At 43.0% G+C, this 16,589-nt stretch overlaps 1 protein-coding gene and 1 long non-coding RNA gene across 2 annotated transcripts; one reads left to right on the top strand and one right to left on the bottom strand.

Annotated features, from left to right (window-relative positions):
* Window positions 1-2,597: 2,597 nt before the first annotated feature.
* LOC138979107 (G-protein coupled receptor GRL101-like) lies at window positions 2,598-9,441 on the bottom strand. The gene is made up of 3 exons (XM_070351918.1): window positions 9,428-9,441; window positions 8,639-8,869; window positions 2,598-4,671 (listed from the first exon to the last, which is right to left on the bottom strand). The coding sequence occupies exons 1-3, from the start codon at window positions 9,439-9,441 to the stop codon at window positions 2,598-2,600; spliced, it is 2,319 nt and encodes a 772-aa protein (XP_070208019.1).
* Window positions 9,442-9,707: 266 nt separating this feature from the next.
* On the top strand, window positions 9,708-13,067 carry LOC138977928 (uncharacterized). The gene is made up of 3 exons (XR_011459521.1): window positions 9,708-10,632; window positions 11,421-11,511; window positions 12,483-13,067. It is a non-coding gene; the product is annotated as an uncharacterized lncRNA (long non-coding RNA).
* The last annotated feature ends 3,522 nt before the right edge of the window (window positions 13,068-16,589 follow it).

Raw genomic sequence — 16,589 nt, 5'->3', positions numbered from 1 at the left:
AAGGGTGTGCGTTGTCTCCTGCCCTGTTTACCCTGTACACGGCGGACTGTCGGAGCAGTGAAGCTTGCAACCTGCTTATTAAGTTTGCTGACGACTCGTCCTTGACATCATCATCTTCAAGGGACAACCAGTCAAGAATGTTCAGTGATACAAGTACCTGGGAATGACCATTGACGAGAAACTTGACTGGACTGAACACATCCCTGCTTGCTGCAAAAAAGGGCTGGACAAAACAATCCTGTCACTGTTAATGTGTTGTCTGTGGTGCAGAGCGTCACGTTGTACAACATCGTATGCTTCCTTGGGAGTGCGAAGAACACGGACGTCGATCAGCTTGGGAAAAATAATCATCAACGAAGAATTGCCAAGCATCAACTCCATCTACGAGAAGACAGCCATCACAAAGTTGAATAAGATCCAGTCAGATCCATCTCACCCTCTCCATCCCGTCCTCGCAGATCAGACTTCATCCCGATCAGCATCGAGGAGGCTGCCCTCCATCACGGGCTCCACAAACAGGTCCCTGGACCCGTTCTTGCCCTCTGCCGTCGGGCTACTCAACGCCACGACCTGAAGCAGTCTGTGTGATTTGCCGCAACCTCCCCTGCTAGGCACACTTTCGTTGATGCGTGCGTGCATGTTGGTTGGTAGGTGTGTGTGTGTGTGAGTGTGTGTGTGTGTGTGTGTGTGTGTGTGTGTGTGTGTGTGTGTGTGTGTGTGTGTGTGTGAGTGTGTGACTGTGTGTGTGTGTGAAGGCAAAAAATATTAATGAGCGTCTGTCTGTACGCGGGTGTGAATTATTGTGACCGGGTAAAATGTGTATCAGCCTGAGTTAGAAGAAAGGTGCATGCTCTTGGTCAAAACGTCTTGGTACGTGCACGTGTCTTATCTATTCATAGACATTTCTATCACGCTGGTGTGTTTTTAAACGCACTTTAATCTGAGGATATGTCATTAGTTTTAAGTTTAACTAAGAGAGAGAGAGAGAGAGAGAGAGAGAGAGAGAGAGAGAGAGAGAGAGAAAGAAAGAGAGAGAGAGAGAGAGAGAGAGAGAGAGAGAGAGAGAGAGAGAGAGAGAGAGAGAGAGAGAGAGAGAGAGAGAGAGAGAGAGAGAGAGAGAGAGAGAGAGAGAGAGTGTGTGTGTCGTGAGTGACTGCTTAGGAATTTCAGATGTGTTTCAGTGCAACTCTCAATTCTTAGTAAATGTGATGTTTTAGTGTTGTTGGTTTTTAGTGCAGCTCTTAATTCTTCGTAAATGTTATGTACACTTAGCACAACAAGTTAAGGATATTTTCGTCAGAGGTATAACCCAGATGTAAAACGGCATCTTGTTGGTCAGAAGCATATGTGTATTTAAAGATCTGCTTTTCTTCTGTTAAAAAAAGTATTTTACATTTCTTATTCCAGAAAGTTTATTGTGTGTCTTACCTGATCTAGCGTGTGGAAGAGAGCGACAACAATACTGGAAAACGGCCAAAAAATGCCGGATGTTGATGATGTTTTTGCTGGATAGCTGCAGTTGAAATGTAATAAATCTAAAACTACATATAACAGCCTCTTCATATTAATTTTGTGTGTGTGTGTGTGTGTGTGTGTGTGTGTGTGTGTGTGTGTGTGTGTGTGTGTGTGTGAGTGTGTGTGAGCGAGCACGGATATGTTAGGAAGCTGTTCTCGCAAAACGCACTAAAGTGGGTGTCACACTTGCGTTACGTTTCACGGCTTAGCCTTATGAGATGTGTTTATGAAATCGCGTTCACACTTGCGTTACGTTTCACTGCTAATGTGGCGAGGCCTTGCCTCCGAGCGTAAGTGGTTTTACAGGCCAGTATTATGAGTTGCAGCTTTTTTAAGAATACGGTCTCATTTGGTACGTTTAACTCCTTGACAAAGACACAGAATAGTTTTTGGAAGAAAAATAAATCTGAGGCAAGATTGTATCCTGCTAGGGGGGAAAAGGACGCACAATTACGTTATGGTCACAAATATGAGAGAACATGAAAGTTTTACGCCCTCACGGCAAAGCCATTAGGGGCATGTTACACGGGAAAACCCGGCTTTGTATTAAAATAAAAAATAAAAATGGGGGGGGGGGGGGGAGGATGTAGACAGCTGGCTGCCGGCTGCTAGAGGAGACCTGAAATGGGCTAGGGACCGGGTTGGGTCGTCTTGGGTCAGTCCTGGTGCTGTAATGGTTACTTTATGGGCTGTTGGCCGAACGGACACCCGGGCTTCATATTTTTGCATGCATGTATACCCAACGGTCTTTTAAGTGAACAGACAAACAAATATCACAATAAACTTATCTTGATGAATACACTTTTAGAGTGTGCTAATTTTTCCAGAGAAGGTATTCATGTGCCTGTACCACGGTGAGCCTGTGAATCTTCTTTCGATTTGAGAAGATTCTTCTTATCCGCCGTGTTAGTGACATGCATGTAGCTTATCTTCTTCACATTACCAAATGATGTTTGATCCGAACAGTTGTTTTGACAGATTGCGAGCTAGACCATGCAGCATTTGGAAGTCGACTGATTCGATTGCCTGTGCCACGTACATATAGCAGACGGTAGCGTCAGTCAAATGCGCACTGATGACCATCAATGAGTACGACCATTAATGACGTCGCACTTTTGCATGGCAGCACGCGACAGCAAGAACCTGCGCAGTCTGTCCTCCCTGAGTCTGCGCCGCTTCTCCATGACGATGTTGAAGGTGTAGAGAAAGGGGTTGAGCGCCGAGTTGAGCGGCAGCACGAAGATGGCCATGGCCACGTTGACCTCGCCAGGCACGGGCATGCCGTTGACGGCCAGCAGACCCAGCATACCGATAGGAAACCAGCACACGAAGTCCGACACTGCTACGGTGATCAGGCGACGAGCCACCGTCAGGTCACGAGAGGCGTTGTTCGTGTCTTGGCTGGCCATGGAGTTGGCCCGTATGGACCAGTAGATGACGGCCTGGCCACACGCGATGGTGACAAAGAGGATGAAGTTGAAGACGATCATGACGCCGAAGGAGTAGTCCCGTCCTAGGAAGCTGTTCCTGGTGACGGGCAGCGGGATGCAGATCCCGGTCTGACTGTAGAAGCCCCAGTGAGACAAGGACGGCATCAGGGGCAAGGCAGCCAGCAGCACACCGCCCAGCCAGGCCAGGACTGAGGCCACCACAGCAGAGCGACCCTTGAAGCGAACACTGCTGAGGGGGAAACGAAGCACAATGAAACGATCCAGCGTGATGAGACAGATCATGAAGGCAGACACCTCGTTGGACAGCAGGGACAGGAATCCTGCCACTCGACACGCCAAGCTGGATTTCCAGGTATTCTCGTGCCACAGGTATCTCCCGCGGTACTGCTGGTCTGCAACCCCCACGACGGCCAGGTACACCCCCATGAAGAAGTCGGACAGGCTGAGACAGGTGACGAACATGTTGTAGCCAGACCGGGTGATAGAGCGGCGCTGGAAGACAAGGCGCAGCACCAGGCAACCGGCGTTTCCCAACATGGAGAGAAAGCTGATGATCCACAGAAAGACACGATAAAACCCAGACCTCAGCAGATCATCGCAAGATGAGATCTCATCCTTTGGAGCAAAGCAAAAGTTTTCGTTAAAATTTTCCGGCAGTGTGGCTTGGCAACACAGTTTGTAGTTTGAAGCGTAGACGAAAGCCAGCTCTTGCAAACTGTGAAACAGATCGTCAGGAAAGTCGTCAAAGTCGCATCCCGTCAAGTCAAGCTGCTTCAATCTGGGCAGCAAGGAAAACCCGACTTTGCTGAAGCTGGTGACAGCGCTGTGGGACAGGTTCAAGGCTCGAAGAGACGGAAAGTTGGCCAGACTCGCACTGCTGAACTCAGCCAGCCCAGTACGAGACAGGTCGATGTCCACCAGGCGGTGTTGTTTGGGATCTGGATCATCTGTTATTAGGCTGGTCAGTGGGTTTCCCGTCAGACGCAATAACACAAGGTTTTTCAGAAGCACGAATGTGCGTAGGTTGAGAATGTGTATTCTGTTGTTGCTCAGGTCAAGGCGTTGCAGGTTCTGAAAGGTAACCTCTGGCCATGTGTCCAGCCCGCAGTCAGACAGTCTCAGGTAGACCAGGTAAAAGTGTCCTGTCAGTGCTGACGGGGCAATGCCGGAGCCCGCGCCATCCAGGTATCTCAAGTCAGGAACAGTGTCAGCAGGAAAAGGCTGTGTACAGACAAAGGCCAGGCCCTGACACTGACAGGCAGATGGACAGGTCAAGTTACAAAACAACTCGTCGTCACGCTGCGGACACTGGGCCCAACCATCACACAAGTGAGAAAGGTGAAGGCACACGCTGGTACCCCGACACCTGTAAAACCCTGGACAGGTGAAATGATCACAGCTCAGCTCGTCCTCCCCTCCCGGACAGTCCTTGACCTCGTTACACCTGAGATACACGGGCATGCAGAACACGGACTGACCAGGGCAGCGGAAATGAGTGACGGGGCAGGGGGCAGTGTCATTCTCCATGGACATCTCAGTGTAGCTGCCGCGACCGTCAAAATTAATGATGACAGGCGGCCCTTTCGGGGAGTGAGAGGTCATATATGCCACAGGTCGTTGGCACTCAAGCTCGTCGGTGTTGTCCAGACAGTCGGTGATTATGTCGCACACTTTGTTCCGCTCCACGTGCTGCCCATTTGCGCATCTGCAATGTGTCAGTAGGTACGATATGATAACAGCATCTGCAATGTGTCAGTAGGTACGATATGATAACATCATCTGCAATGTGTCAGTAGGTACGATATAATAACAGCATCTGTAATGTGTCAGTAGGTATGATATGTGTCAGTAGGTACGATATGATAACATCATCTGCAATGTGTCAGTAGGTACGATATGATAACAGCATCTGCAATGTGTCAGTAGGTATGATATGATAACAGAATCTGCAATGTGTCAGCAGGTATGATATGATAACAGCATCTGCAATGTGTCAGTAGGTATGATATGATATAAGCATCTGCAATGTGTCAGCAGGTATGATATGATAACAGCATCTGCAATGTGTCAGTAGGTATGATATGATATAAGCATCTGCAATGTGTCAGCAGGTATGATATGATAACAGCATCTGCAATGTGTCAGTAGGTATGATATGATATAAGCATCTGCAATGTGTCAGCAGGTATGATATGATAACAGCATCTGCAATGTGTCAGCAGGTACGATATGATAACAGCATCTTCAATGTGTCAGTTGGTACGATATGATAACAGCATCTTCAATGTCTCACAAACTAACAATGTTCCATAAAATTATTCACGATATGACCCCCCCATACCTACAAGCAGCACTCCCACCTCTCGTAGCAGCCAACAACCCCTACCACAGACGCCGCCCCTTAGAACGAAGTATACCCCCACATCGAACAGAAACGTACAAAACATCCTTTTTTCCTTCGACAACAGTACTCTGGAACCAACTACCTGAACAAATACAGTTAACCGACTCCCTCGGGGAATTCAAACATTACTTAACAAAAGACGACACACAAATTCCCGTTTACTTCTACAGTGGCAGTCGACAAACACAAATAATCCACACAAAAATGAGACTTAATATTAGTGATCTAAAGAAAGACTTAGTTGAGCGACACCTTGCGGAAAACAGCGTATGCGACTGTGGTGATGGAACAGAAACTGCAACACACTTCTTACTAGAATGCCGTTTACACTTAGCTGCAAGAAACAACACAATCAACAAACTAACCAACAACCTCATACACACAGATATTCTACTTCATGGAAACCCCTCCTTGCAAACAAAAATTAACAAAAAAATCTTTTTAACAGTGCAGGAATTTATTGGACAGTCCGGCCGTTTCGAACAGATAAACATAATAATAATAATAAAGTGTATTTATATTGCGCCTATCCCTTACAAAAAACAAAAATATTTGGCTCTAAGCGCATTACAACATGTGAAGGACTTGGTACAATCAAGTCTGACAAATACAACAGCACAATATACAGTCGGTCTCTTAGGTAAAAGCAGCTTCGACATTTAAACACTGCTACTAAAAGATCCTCTAACAATGCATACTGCTTTACAATATGCATTTATGTATAAACATAGTTAAAGAACATCGAGTTAATAGGAATTAAAAAAGGTTCTTATAATAAAACTATCTAGCGAACGACGAAGAAGAAGAAGAATAAAACTATCAATGTCAATGTATAACAAGTCATTCAACGTAAATGGCCAAAGAACAACAACAAAACAATGGTGATAAAACAGTTATACTCAATGGCTAATAACGAGGCAGAGTTAAATAGTATCGACACAAGATTAAAACAAAACATATTCCTGGAGACGCATTAACAACAATAAAGCAATGGTGATAAAACAGTTTTACTCAATGTAAAGTGAAAGCAAAATCGATACGTCTACTCGTCTCTCTCTCTCTCTCTCTCTCTCTCTCTCTCTCTCTCTCTCTCTCTCTCTCTCTCTCTCTCTCTCTCTCTCTCTCTCTCTCTCTTTCTCTTTTTCTCTCTCTCTCTCTCTCTCTCTCTCTCTCCCTCTCTCCCTCCCTCTCACCCTCCCTATCTCTTACTCGCTAACACCATAAATATTATATATGTATTCTTAAACGGATTTTTGTTTTGATGTACAATTTTCATTCAATTTTCCTTTCATGTTTGCTTGCTTTTCATTTAAACTGTACAATAGCCGCCATTTATATGTAATTTTCTAGAAAACTGTAAACACCACTATAAGCATTATGCTTGTTGTTGTTTACTCAATATGCGTTTTTTTGTAAATAATGCACAAACGTTGAATAAAACAGTTTAAACCAATGTGTCAGTTGGAATGTTACGGTAACAGCATCTGCAATGTGTCAGCAGGTACGATATGATAACATCATCTGCAATGCGTCAGCAGGTACGATATGATAACATCATCTGCAATGCGTCAGTAGGTATGATATGATAACAGCATCTGCAATGTGTCAGCAGGTACGATATGATAACATCATCTGCAATGTGTCAGCAGGTACGATATGATAACATCATCTGCAATGCGTCAGCAGGTACGATATGATAACATCATCTGCAATGCGTCAGTAGGTATGATATGATAACAGCATCTGCAATGTGTCAGCAGATACGATATGATAACATCATCTGCAATGCGTCAGCAGGTACGATATGATAACATCATCTGCAATGCGTCAGTAGGTATGATAATGATAACAGCATCTGCAATGTGTCAGCAGGTATGATATGATAACATCATCTGCAATGTGTCAGTAGGTATGATATGATATAAGCATCTGCAATGTGTCAGCAGGTATGATATGATAACAGCATCTGCAATGTGTCAGCAGGTACGATATGATAACAGCATCTTCAATGTGTCAGTTGGTACGATATGATAGCAGTATCTTCAATGTGTCAGTTGGAATGTTACGGTAACAGCATCTGCAATGTGTCAGCAGGTACGATATGAAAACAGCATCTGCAATGTGTCAGTAAGTATGATATGATAACAGCATCTGCAATGTTTCAATTGAAATGATACGATAACAGCATCTGTAATGTTTCAGTAAGAATGATATGATAACAGCATCTGCAATGTGTCAGTTGAAATGATATGATAACAGCATCTGCAATGTGTCAGTTGGTACGATATGATAACAGCATCTGCAATGTGTCAGTTGGTACGGTATGATAACAGCATCTGCAATGTGTCAGTTGGTACGGTATGATAACAGCATCTGCAATATGTCAGTTGGTACGATATGATAACAGCATCTGCAATGTGTCAGTTGGTACGGTATGATAACAGCATCTGCAATGTGTCAGTTGGTACGATATGATAACAGCATCTGCAATGTGTAAGTTGGTACGGTATGATAACAGCATCTGCAATGTGTCAGTTGGTACGATATGATAACAGCATCTGCAATGTGTCAGTTGGTACGGTATGATAACAACATCTGCAATGTGTCAGTTGGTACGGTATAATACCAGCATCTGCAATGTGTCAGTTGGTACGGTATGATAACAGCATCTGCAATGTGTCAGTTGGTACGATATGATAACAGCATCTGCAATGTGTCAGTTGGTACGGTATGATAACAGCATCTGCAATGTGTCAGTTGGTACGGTATGATAACAGCATCTGCAATGTGTCAGTTGGTACGGTATGATAACAGCATCTGCAATGTGTAAGTTGGAATGATATGATAACAGCATCTGCAATGTGTCAGTTGGGAAATGTAAGTTGGCAGCGTGTTTCAGACACACCACTATAACTAGTGACTGACCCTGCTTGCCCAACTGGTTTTAAGAAGGTAGATTTCGATTCAGAAAACAACAATATTCATGGATTGTATCCTGATTTGTGAGTATTCAAGGGATATGTAACAGGATAAATGCGTTACGTTTGTGTTGTGTGTACCAGAAATGTATATAACATCCACATTTCAGCATTGAGAACATTTCAGTCAAAAAGGAAGTTCTCACAAGATGTCGTTGCTTAACACATCGGCTAGTATGCATTGATGATTCTGACTGGTTGCTAGGTGAATAACCTATGGTTGCTTGGTGAATAAACACTCCTATTCGCAGATGGAAAGAAGCAAAGAGTGAACTTTGAAGTGTAAATACCTGAAGAGAGAAGTGTAGTTCCTGTGATAGCAGTACGACTCGTCTGAACCGTCAAAGCAATCGTATCGGAAGTCACACAGCAACGTGTAGGGAACTGCTCCTCTCCCCGACTGACACGCGAACATCTCCACAGTGATGGCTGTGCTTTCCCCCGTGTCCTTCACATTATCCTCAGACCCACCTTCTGTCTTGGTGACACAGTAAGAGACGTATCGCCTTGGTTTGCATGGGCTGTAAAAGTCACATGACATAAAGTCGTGTGTCAAGTGGTCATCAGGGCACGCAACAAGCCGGATCCAATGAACGATAATGTTGGAAAGATACGTCTTGCCCAACGTGGGAAATGTGACAAACTGTGTGGGCAGGGTTTTGTTTTGGTCAATGTTTCTTTCACAAAAGATCCCTGCACACGCTGGCATCGCACAGGGCAATGGCGCGAAAGCGTCCAGCACGTTCAGGTGAATGTTCGCACACAACCGGTTGTACGCGTTGTGCGACACAGGGCCACTAGTGAAGATAGCTCCGTCGTAAAGGGTCGTATTGTCAACCCATCGAAGCGTTTTTCTGTTGCAAAGAGTGGGGAGTTAGAAACATCAGCCGAGACAGGTCTTTATCAAAAACATCAGCCGAGACAGGCCTTTATCAAAATTCACTTCTTGATTGTACAGACTGTAATGGCTAGCATACTGTCGTCTCCCTTTGACCTGTTCATTGCATGTATAGTACCTATGTGCTATCGTGGTTCTATGTCTGCATCTACTCATGCGCCCGGGAATACAGTTTCCTTACAGTACGCCTGCCATGTAGTCACCGAACAAACGACTGTTGCACCTCACCCTTTGTGTCCGTTAGTTTGTCCAAACCCCAAGACATTACACAGATCACTTTCAAATCCGGCCTGGCGCGGGTTCTCGACCGCTCAAATAAAATTCAGAACCAGAAGGCCGCTATGCCAAGCATGCAATCATTCGCTGAGATTTTGATTTATAATTAGGCCAAATCGAGATTGCAGAATAGTAGGCCGTCTTAAAAAAGGGAGAAAACTCAAAAACATGTGTGCGAAATTCAGTCAAACACTGTACATAAGGAAGACGTGGAACTTGCGAAGAAAATGCGAAAAAGTGTTTGTGGGTTATCGTCCCTAGTCACATGCTGACGGCGAAAACAAAATGGCGGATCGCGTAGGTACCGATCGCGTGCGAGGTGGTGGTAAATTGTGCTCGGCTTTTTGTTGCAAGAACGCCCGTTACAAACAGAGCTGCTTCGGGAAAACTTTCCACAAGTTCCCTAAAGAAGAAAAAAGGTGGGTTGTGCAGTGATTATTTCATCAGGTTTACCTTCTTCAGAATGAGAATGCAATGGCTCGAGTCAACTCACTCAGATAAGCCAACTGTCTCTGGGCATTTTTGTCTGCTATGTTACTACAGTATTTATAGAACTAATATGCAAATGAAATATTACAAACATAGCATGGATCGGTTCATCCTGAGATTTCTGTACTAGCTGTACTATGTACGCGTGTGTCTGCGTGTGTACCTGTGCCTGTGTACACTGTACTTACGACTGTGAGTGTGAGTCAGCAGTCAGTACAAAACAACAGTTTACACTTGATGACAAACTACCCGTGGGCATATTTGCCGAAATCTTTATCAAACCTTGCTTACGGGAAAACTACAGTACAAAGGTACATCACTCATCCGTTTTGCGTTCAGGCAGAGCGTTAGATTTAGACTGAAGATCTGATTTATTTTTTGTCTTTCCTTTTTGCTTAGTTTAACAATAACATTGTTGTTTTTATTGTCAAACTAGGTGCAGAATATGGATGCAATTCACAAGGCGAGAGGACTTTGAAAAGCTGCAGCCAGCTGATGTTCAAGGTCTCAAGCTTTGTACTGATCACTTTGAGGCCAACCAGTAAAACAATCCTGCAGAGAGGATCACTTGTGTGGAATGCTGTCCCGACATTGTTTGCGGTGCCCAATCCACCACCGAAGGTTATTTATTCATTGGTTTTAGGTTTTTGCAAACCAATGAAGCACACTATTAAATGCAGGTTGAGTAATGACAAGTTTGAGGCTGATGTAAGAATTGAAAAAAACCAGCATTGTTCCCATCAAATAATGCCTGTTTGCATTTAGCGCAAAAAAATGATAAGGCCAACAAAAAAAAGTTACTTATTTTGGATCGACGTCTTGATTATGATGATATGATGAACTTATTTTGCCAAAAAACAGCCCCAAATGGCAAAAAAAGTATAGGGTCGGCATCAACAACAAAAAAGTTGTATGTTTCTGGTCACCTGACCCTACCTATGTTTTCCCGACGACCCTAGACTTTTATTTTGCATTTTCAAAAATAAAAGGGGTATTCAAAAATCAATTGTTTTCCTGTTTTTCAACAAAATAAGTTAAAAAGATGGTTTAAAAAAAAAAGTTTAGAAAAAAAATCTCCACCTTTAGTCATGTTAGGCCACAAAAAAAGTCTGTTTAAGGTAACATAGGCCCCCCAAAAATAGCGTCGGTAGGTCGGCTTTTTATTTTTGTATTTTAGCCATCTGAATATTTTAATTTCATTTTTTAATGCCCCCAAAAAAGTCTAGGGCCGGTGGGAAAAAAATAGGGTCGGTCCGGATACTGTAAACAGATTATTTTTTGTTTTGCCTTACGAGAAACATACACTTTTTTGTGTGGCCTAAGACCAATGCCATGAAATTGGGAGAATTGTTTCATTGTGACTGGGTGTTGGTTGTGAGTTTGTCAGTTAAAGAGCTGTGCATTTGCAGGTTGCTAGTGGGAGGAAGCCACCATCGCAAAGGGTAGCTACAAATGAAGCCAGCACCGACCTGTCGCCTGATGCACAAATTGTTCAACCAGGTAAGAGATTTTTAACCATGAAGAACACCCTGACATCAAAAAATGTTTAAACCCATCCATTACATAGTTGATAATTGCTGTATAGGGTGACGGGCGCTGTGGCGGGGTGGTAAGACGTCGGTCTATTAACTCGGAAGGTCGAGGGTTCGAATCCCGGTCGCGGCCGCCTGGTGGGTTAAGTGTGGAGATGTTTCCGATCTCCCAGGTCAACTTATGTGCAGACCTGCTAGTGACTTATCCCCCTTGGTGTGTACACGCAAGCACAAGATCTTGTAATCCATGTCAGAGTTCGGTGGGTTTTAGAAACACAAAAATACCCCGCACGCTTCCTCCGAAAGCGGCGTATGGCTGCCTAAATGGCGGGGTAAAAACGATCATACACGTAAAATTCCACTTGTGCAAAAAAATGAGTGCACGTGGGAGTTTCAGCCCACGAGCGCAGAAGAAGAAGAAGAAGCTGTATAGGGCGGATGCATGGATGGATGAAATTGTACCTGTAGTTCCAACACCTAAAGATGGGAAACATATCCTGTTAGAGGCATGGTGTAACAAGAAACAATTAAGTGGCTCTATTCCCATCTCCCCCCCCCCTTTCCCCGTCGCGATATAAGCTTCGTGGTTGAAAACGACGTTAAACACCAAATAAAGAAAGAAAGAAAGAGGCATGGTGTGTGAGGAGTTTACCTGGTACTGTTGTCCTAATCAATCAGTCAATCAATCAATCAATATGAAGCTTATATAGCACGTATTCCGTGGGTACAGTTCTAATGGCCTCACCCATTCAGTACCAAACAAGGTCAATTCCATCATTGTTCCACATCGTATCCATAGTTGCTAATACACTTCATTTCTGGCCTGCCTTCCTACGCTATTGTTTATTTTCATTTTGTGATTTAATTACACGTGTTTTAATTTCTTCCAGGTTGTAACTTGTTATGGTTATGTTATTTTATGTGTGTTTTCTTTTTTAGATGACATTCAGGCGATCCTGGAGGACATAGGATGTAAAGCATCAAAGTCGTCATCTTCCCCATCCCCTCGTGAAGCGGAACTTTGGCAGAAGGTCAACAAACTGAGGAGCAAGGTTTTCCGATTAGAAAAGAAAACGATGGAACCCCGTGTAAAACGAGCGAGTAAATTAGCCAAGCCTCCCAAGAAAGACTTTGTAGTAGAACAGTTGTCTCATATATTATCAGGCGAGGCGAGCTATTTTGCCATTTATGCCTGTTACATATTTACCGGTTATCTGCTGCTGTGTCCAATCCTGGCAGAGACGGGAACGCATGTTACCAAGGAGCTGAAGGAGAGTCAATGAGATGAGAGAATGTGATTAACAATTGCCAACTCTCTCCGTACAAAGAGGGTCCAAAATTGTATAAAAAAAATAGATGGTAGGCAATTCAAAATTAAAACAAGAAGGGCAAAGCCCATACGACTCACATGCTTTACACATTTTTCCTACCAAAATACATGTGACCTTGACCCAAGGTCAAGGTCATCCAAGGTCATGCAACACAAAGCTGTTAATTCAAGACATAGGAAGTACAATGGTGCTTATTGGCTCTTTCTACCATGAGATATGGTCACTTTTAGTGGTTCACTACCTTATTTTGGTCACATTTCATAAGGGTCAAAGTGACCTTGACCTTGATCATATGTGACCAAATGTGTCTCATGATGAAAGCATAACATGTGCCCCACATAATTTTTAAGTTTGAAACAGTTATCTTCCATAGTTCAGGGTCAAGGTCACTTCAAAATATGTATACAATCCAACTTTGAAGAGCTCCTGTGACCTTGACCTTGAAGCAAGGTAAACCAAACTGGTATCAAAAGATGGGGCTTACTTTGCCCTATATATCATATATAGGTGAGGTATTGAATCTCAAAAACTTCAGAGAAAATGTGAAAAATGTGAAAAATAGCTGTTTTTTAGGCAACATTTATGGCCCCTGCGACCTTGACCTTAAAGCAAGGTCAAGATGCTATGTATGTTTTTTGGGGCCTTGTCATCATACACCATCTTGCCAAATTTGGTACTGATAGACTGAATAGTGTCCAAGAAATATCCAACGTTAAAGTTTTCCGGACGGACGGACGGACGGACGGACGACTCGGGTGAGTACATAGACTCACTTTTGCTTCGCATGTGAGTCAAAAAGGACTCTCGGAGCATGGACTTAATGAGTCAAAAATTAAAGAAGGCTCTATGAGCCGAAGTACATGTTTTGTCTATTGTCTTTTTTATTTTGAATTCCCTACCATCTATATTTTGATACAATTTTGGACCCTCCCTGGTGTGTTGTTTCTGATGTACCTTTTAGTCTGTTTACAGTAACATAGGCACACAAAAAGAGGGTCGGTAGGTCGGCTTTTCTTAAAAAAATTTTATAACCATCTTTTTAAATTATTTTGCAAAAAAACAGGAACAAAATTGATTTTTTTTTCTTTTTCTTTTTTTCCAAATGCCAAAAAAAAAAGTCTAGGGTTGGTCTAGAAAAATAGGGTTGGTCGGGATACCGTAAACAGGCTACTTTGCTTTGTTTTGCCTAAGCAAAGACTAACAAACTTTCTTTAGGGTCTGACATTGTATATACTATACAATTTTTGGGGTATTAACTAAATACATGTATACAGTTTTCGATTCCTTTTATACTTTTTCACAAATTAGCCCCCCCCCTTTTTTTTTTGTAGTCTGCCCTGGGGGCGGGAGGTCTCCTAATTTCGGTTTCTAGGGTCACCTTATGCTTCCCCATGAGCTGAGAACTTAATTTAAAATGAGCCTCGATTTTTTTATTTGTATTTTGTAATTGTGCCTTTGTCCAGTCACATGATTTCACTTTGTACTTAAAAACTTGGCGCTGTCATCATTTATTGCTATTTATTGTTCAGTTGTTCAGTATTTATTGCTATTGGGCATCAGTTATTCAGTTGCCCTCTTTCGAATGAGCCATGCATGCATTATGGATGTGTTTAGCAATGTAAAAGAAGAAACAATGTGAAGCAAACATATAGCACCAAATAAAATAACCGAATCAGAATGGAAACTTCTTCAGTGTATGTGTGTGTGTGTGTGTGTGTGTGTGTGTGTGTTTGCTGTTTTAAATACCGAAAATGTGAAAATAAAGCAAGTCACAGCATGAGAAAGATCGACTGTACTAGTCATGACAAAGCAGGAGACAGCCTGGTCAGCATGTAGAAAAGGGGAATAACTCGTATTTAGCCATTCTCATTTCTAAGCATGCCCAATGAGGAAGTTATCCTTCTTCCCATTGTAGTTTCTTTGATTCAGTGCAGTTACAACCGAAGACAGCTTCGCGCAATATTTGTTGATTGATGATTATGTTTTCTTGGTACAAATCAGCGATTGTAGAGAATGTTATTTTGTTGGAGCTATTACAATAAATCCCGTTTAAACTGAGCTTTTCCCGAGAGGTGTGATGCGATGTTTGTGTTATGATCTATTTTGACTTGCGAAACAGGGAATTCTGGTTAGTGTCAGAAACAACCCATACTATTAGAAAGGCCGGTGTATCAGAACTAAACAAACAAGAGGCGAAGCCTTCAAGGCTCACGTAAGAAATCAACAAACAGTAACACAAACTCAATCACTCCGTCACACATACACACACACAGTAAGCATAGGTGACACGGTGCAAGAGTGCGAGACCCTAGATCTAGATCTGTCTGTCTGTAGCCTACTTACGGGGACACGACTGCCTGAGATGGCCAGATCGACACTGCGCTTTCGACAACGCTGCGCTTCCTCGCGCAGACACTGGAAACACGCTGTGCAGATTAACCTGTAGGAAATCTCCTTTGGTATCTTCTTTATCTATTTTTCTGGAGCTACGAAACCGAACAATGTAAAATCGTCTTCTCCGAATCGGCGAACTGCAGCTCGGTGATAACTGCATCTATACCACAATCCTTCACGCGATCTGACCTAACCTTGACCCCTGACCTGGTCTACATACCACACACGACACAAACCAGTCACCTGTTTTTACCCCCCCCAAAACCCCCCACCACCCGTTTTCTTTGGATACACACTTTAACTACATACGTGCCGACGAAATGTGGATAATTGCTTCAATACTTTCAAGCTGTTGCTTAAATAATAACCAAGTAAAATGAGTATTTCGGAGTTCAGTCAAATGTTAAAGTTTCTACCACAGACATACATACATACGCACGCATGCACGCACGCACGCACGCACGCACGCACGCACACACGCACGCACGCACGCACCCACAAACAGACAAAAGTTAGCATCGCATAGGCTACACTTACGTGAGCCAAAAAACGCGATGTTAATGTTTTGCCAGTTTTGATGTGATTTGCTTCTTACTGGTGACATCCCTGCTGGAGAAGACTATCTTGAATCTGATCATGAATATACACACTGCCAGGCACGGCGGTATGTGTAGTCGTAATGCTGACGTCATTACGAACTATGCAGTGGGAACCTTCTTTTAAAACATGTTGGCACAATTACTGAATCTAAAGATTACAATGGATGAGCAAAAAGGCATTCTCAATCTGAATGTTATTGCACTCAGTGAACTTGAGGAAATAGTTGAATTGTCTTACACTTTTAGCTTTTCATTTCAGTTGAGATAAGTTTGCACATAATGATGTGCTTTCTTGGCTGTGTGTATGCGCCATGTCTTATTCGTGCCTCTTGCAATCTCTGAGGTATGGCGACAATAGAATCACACACACACACACACACACACACACACACACACACACACACACACACACACACACACACACACACACTCGCACGCACCCCCACATACACGTACATTCATTCTTATACATGGATGAAATCAGAAAACCAGGATATTAACACATTTCCTGAAAATATCAATACATTGTTTCAATTAGTTTCACTCAGAGATTTTGTAAACGTCCTAAACATTCTACGACATTTTTAAATGTCGTGAATTTTGACATGCTGATTTTCGATTAACTTACTAAACAGCAAAAACAGAATTAATAAATGTGTCAAATAATTCATTAGTTACGGTTATTGGCTCACGTAAGTGTAGCCTATGCGGTGCTAAACTTT

This window comes from Littorina saxatilis, linkage group LG10 (genome assembly GCF_037325665.1).
Source record: "Littorina saxatilis isolate snail1 linkage group LG10, US_GU_Lsax_2.0, whole genome shotgun sequence".
In the NCBI taxonomy this organism is placed as follows: Eukaryota; Metazoa; Mollusca; class Gastropoda; order Littorinimorpha; family Littorinidae; genus Littorina; species Littorina saxatilis.
Note: the sequence above shows the minus strand (reverse complement) of the source record. Positions and strands in the feature narration are given on the sequence as shown.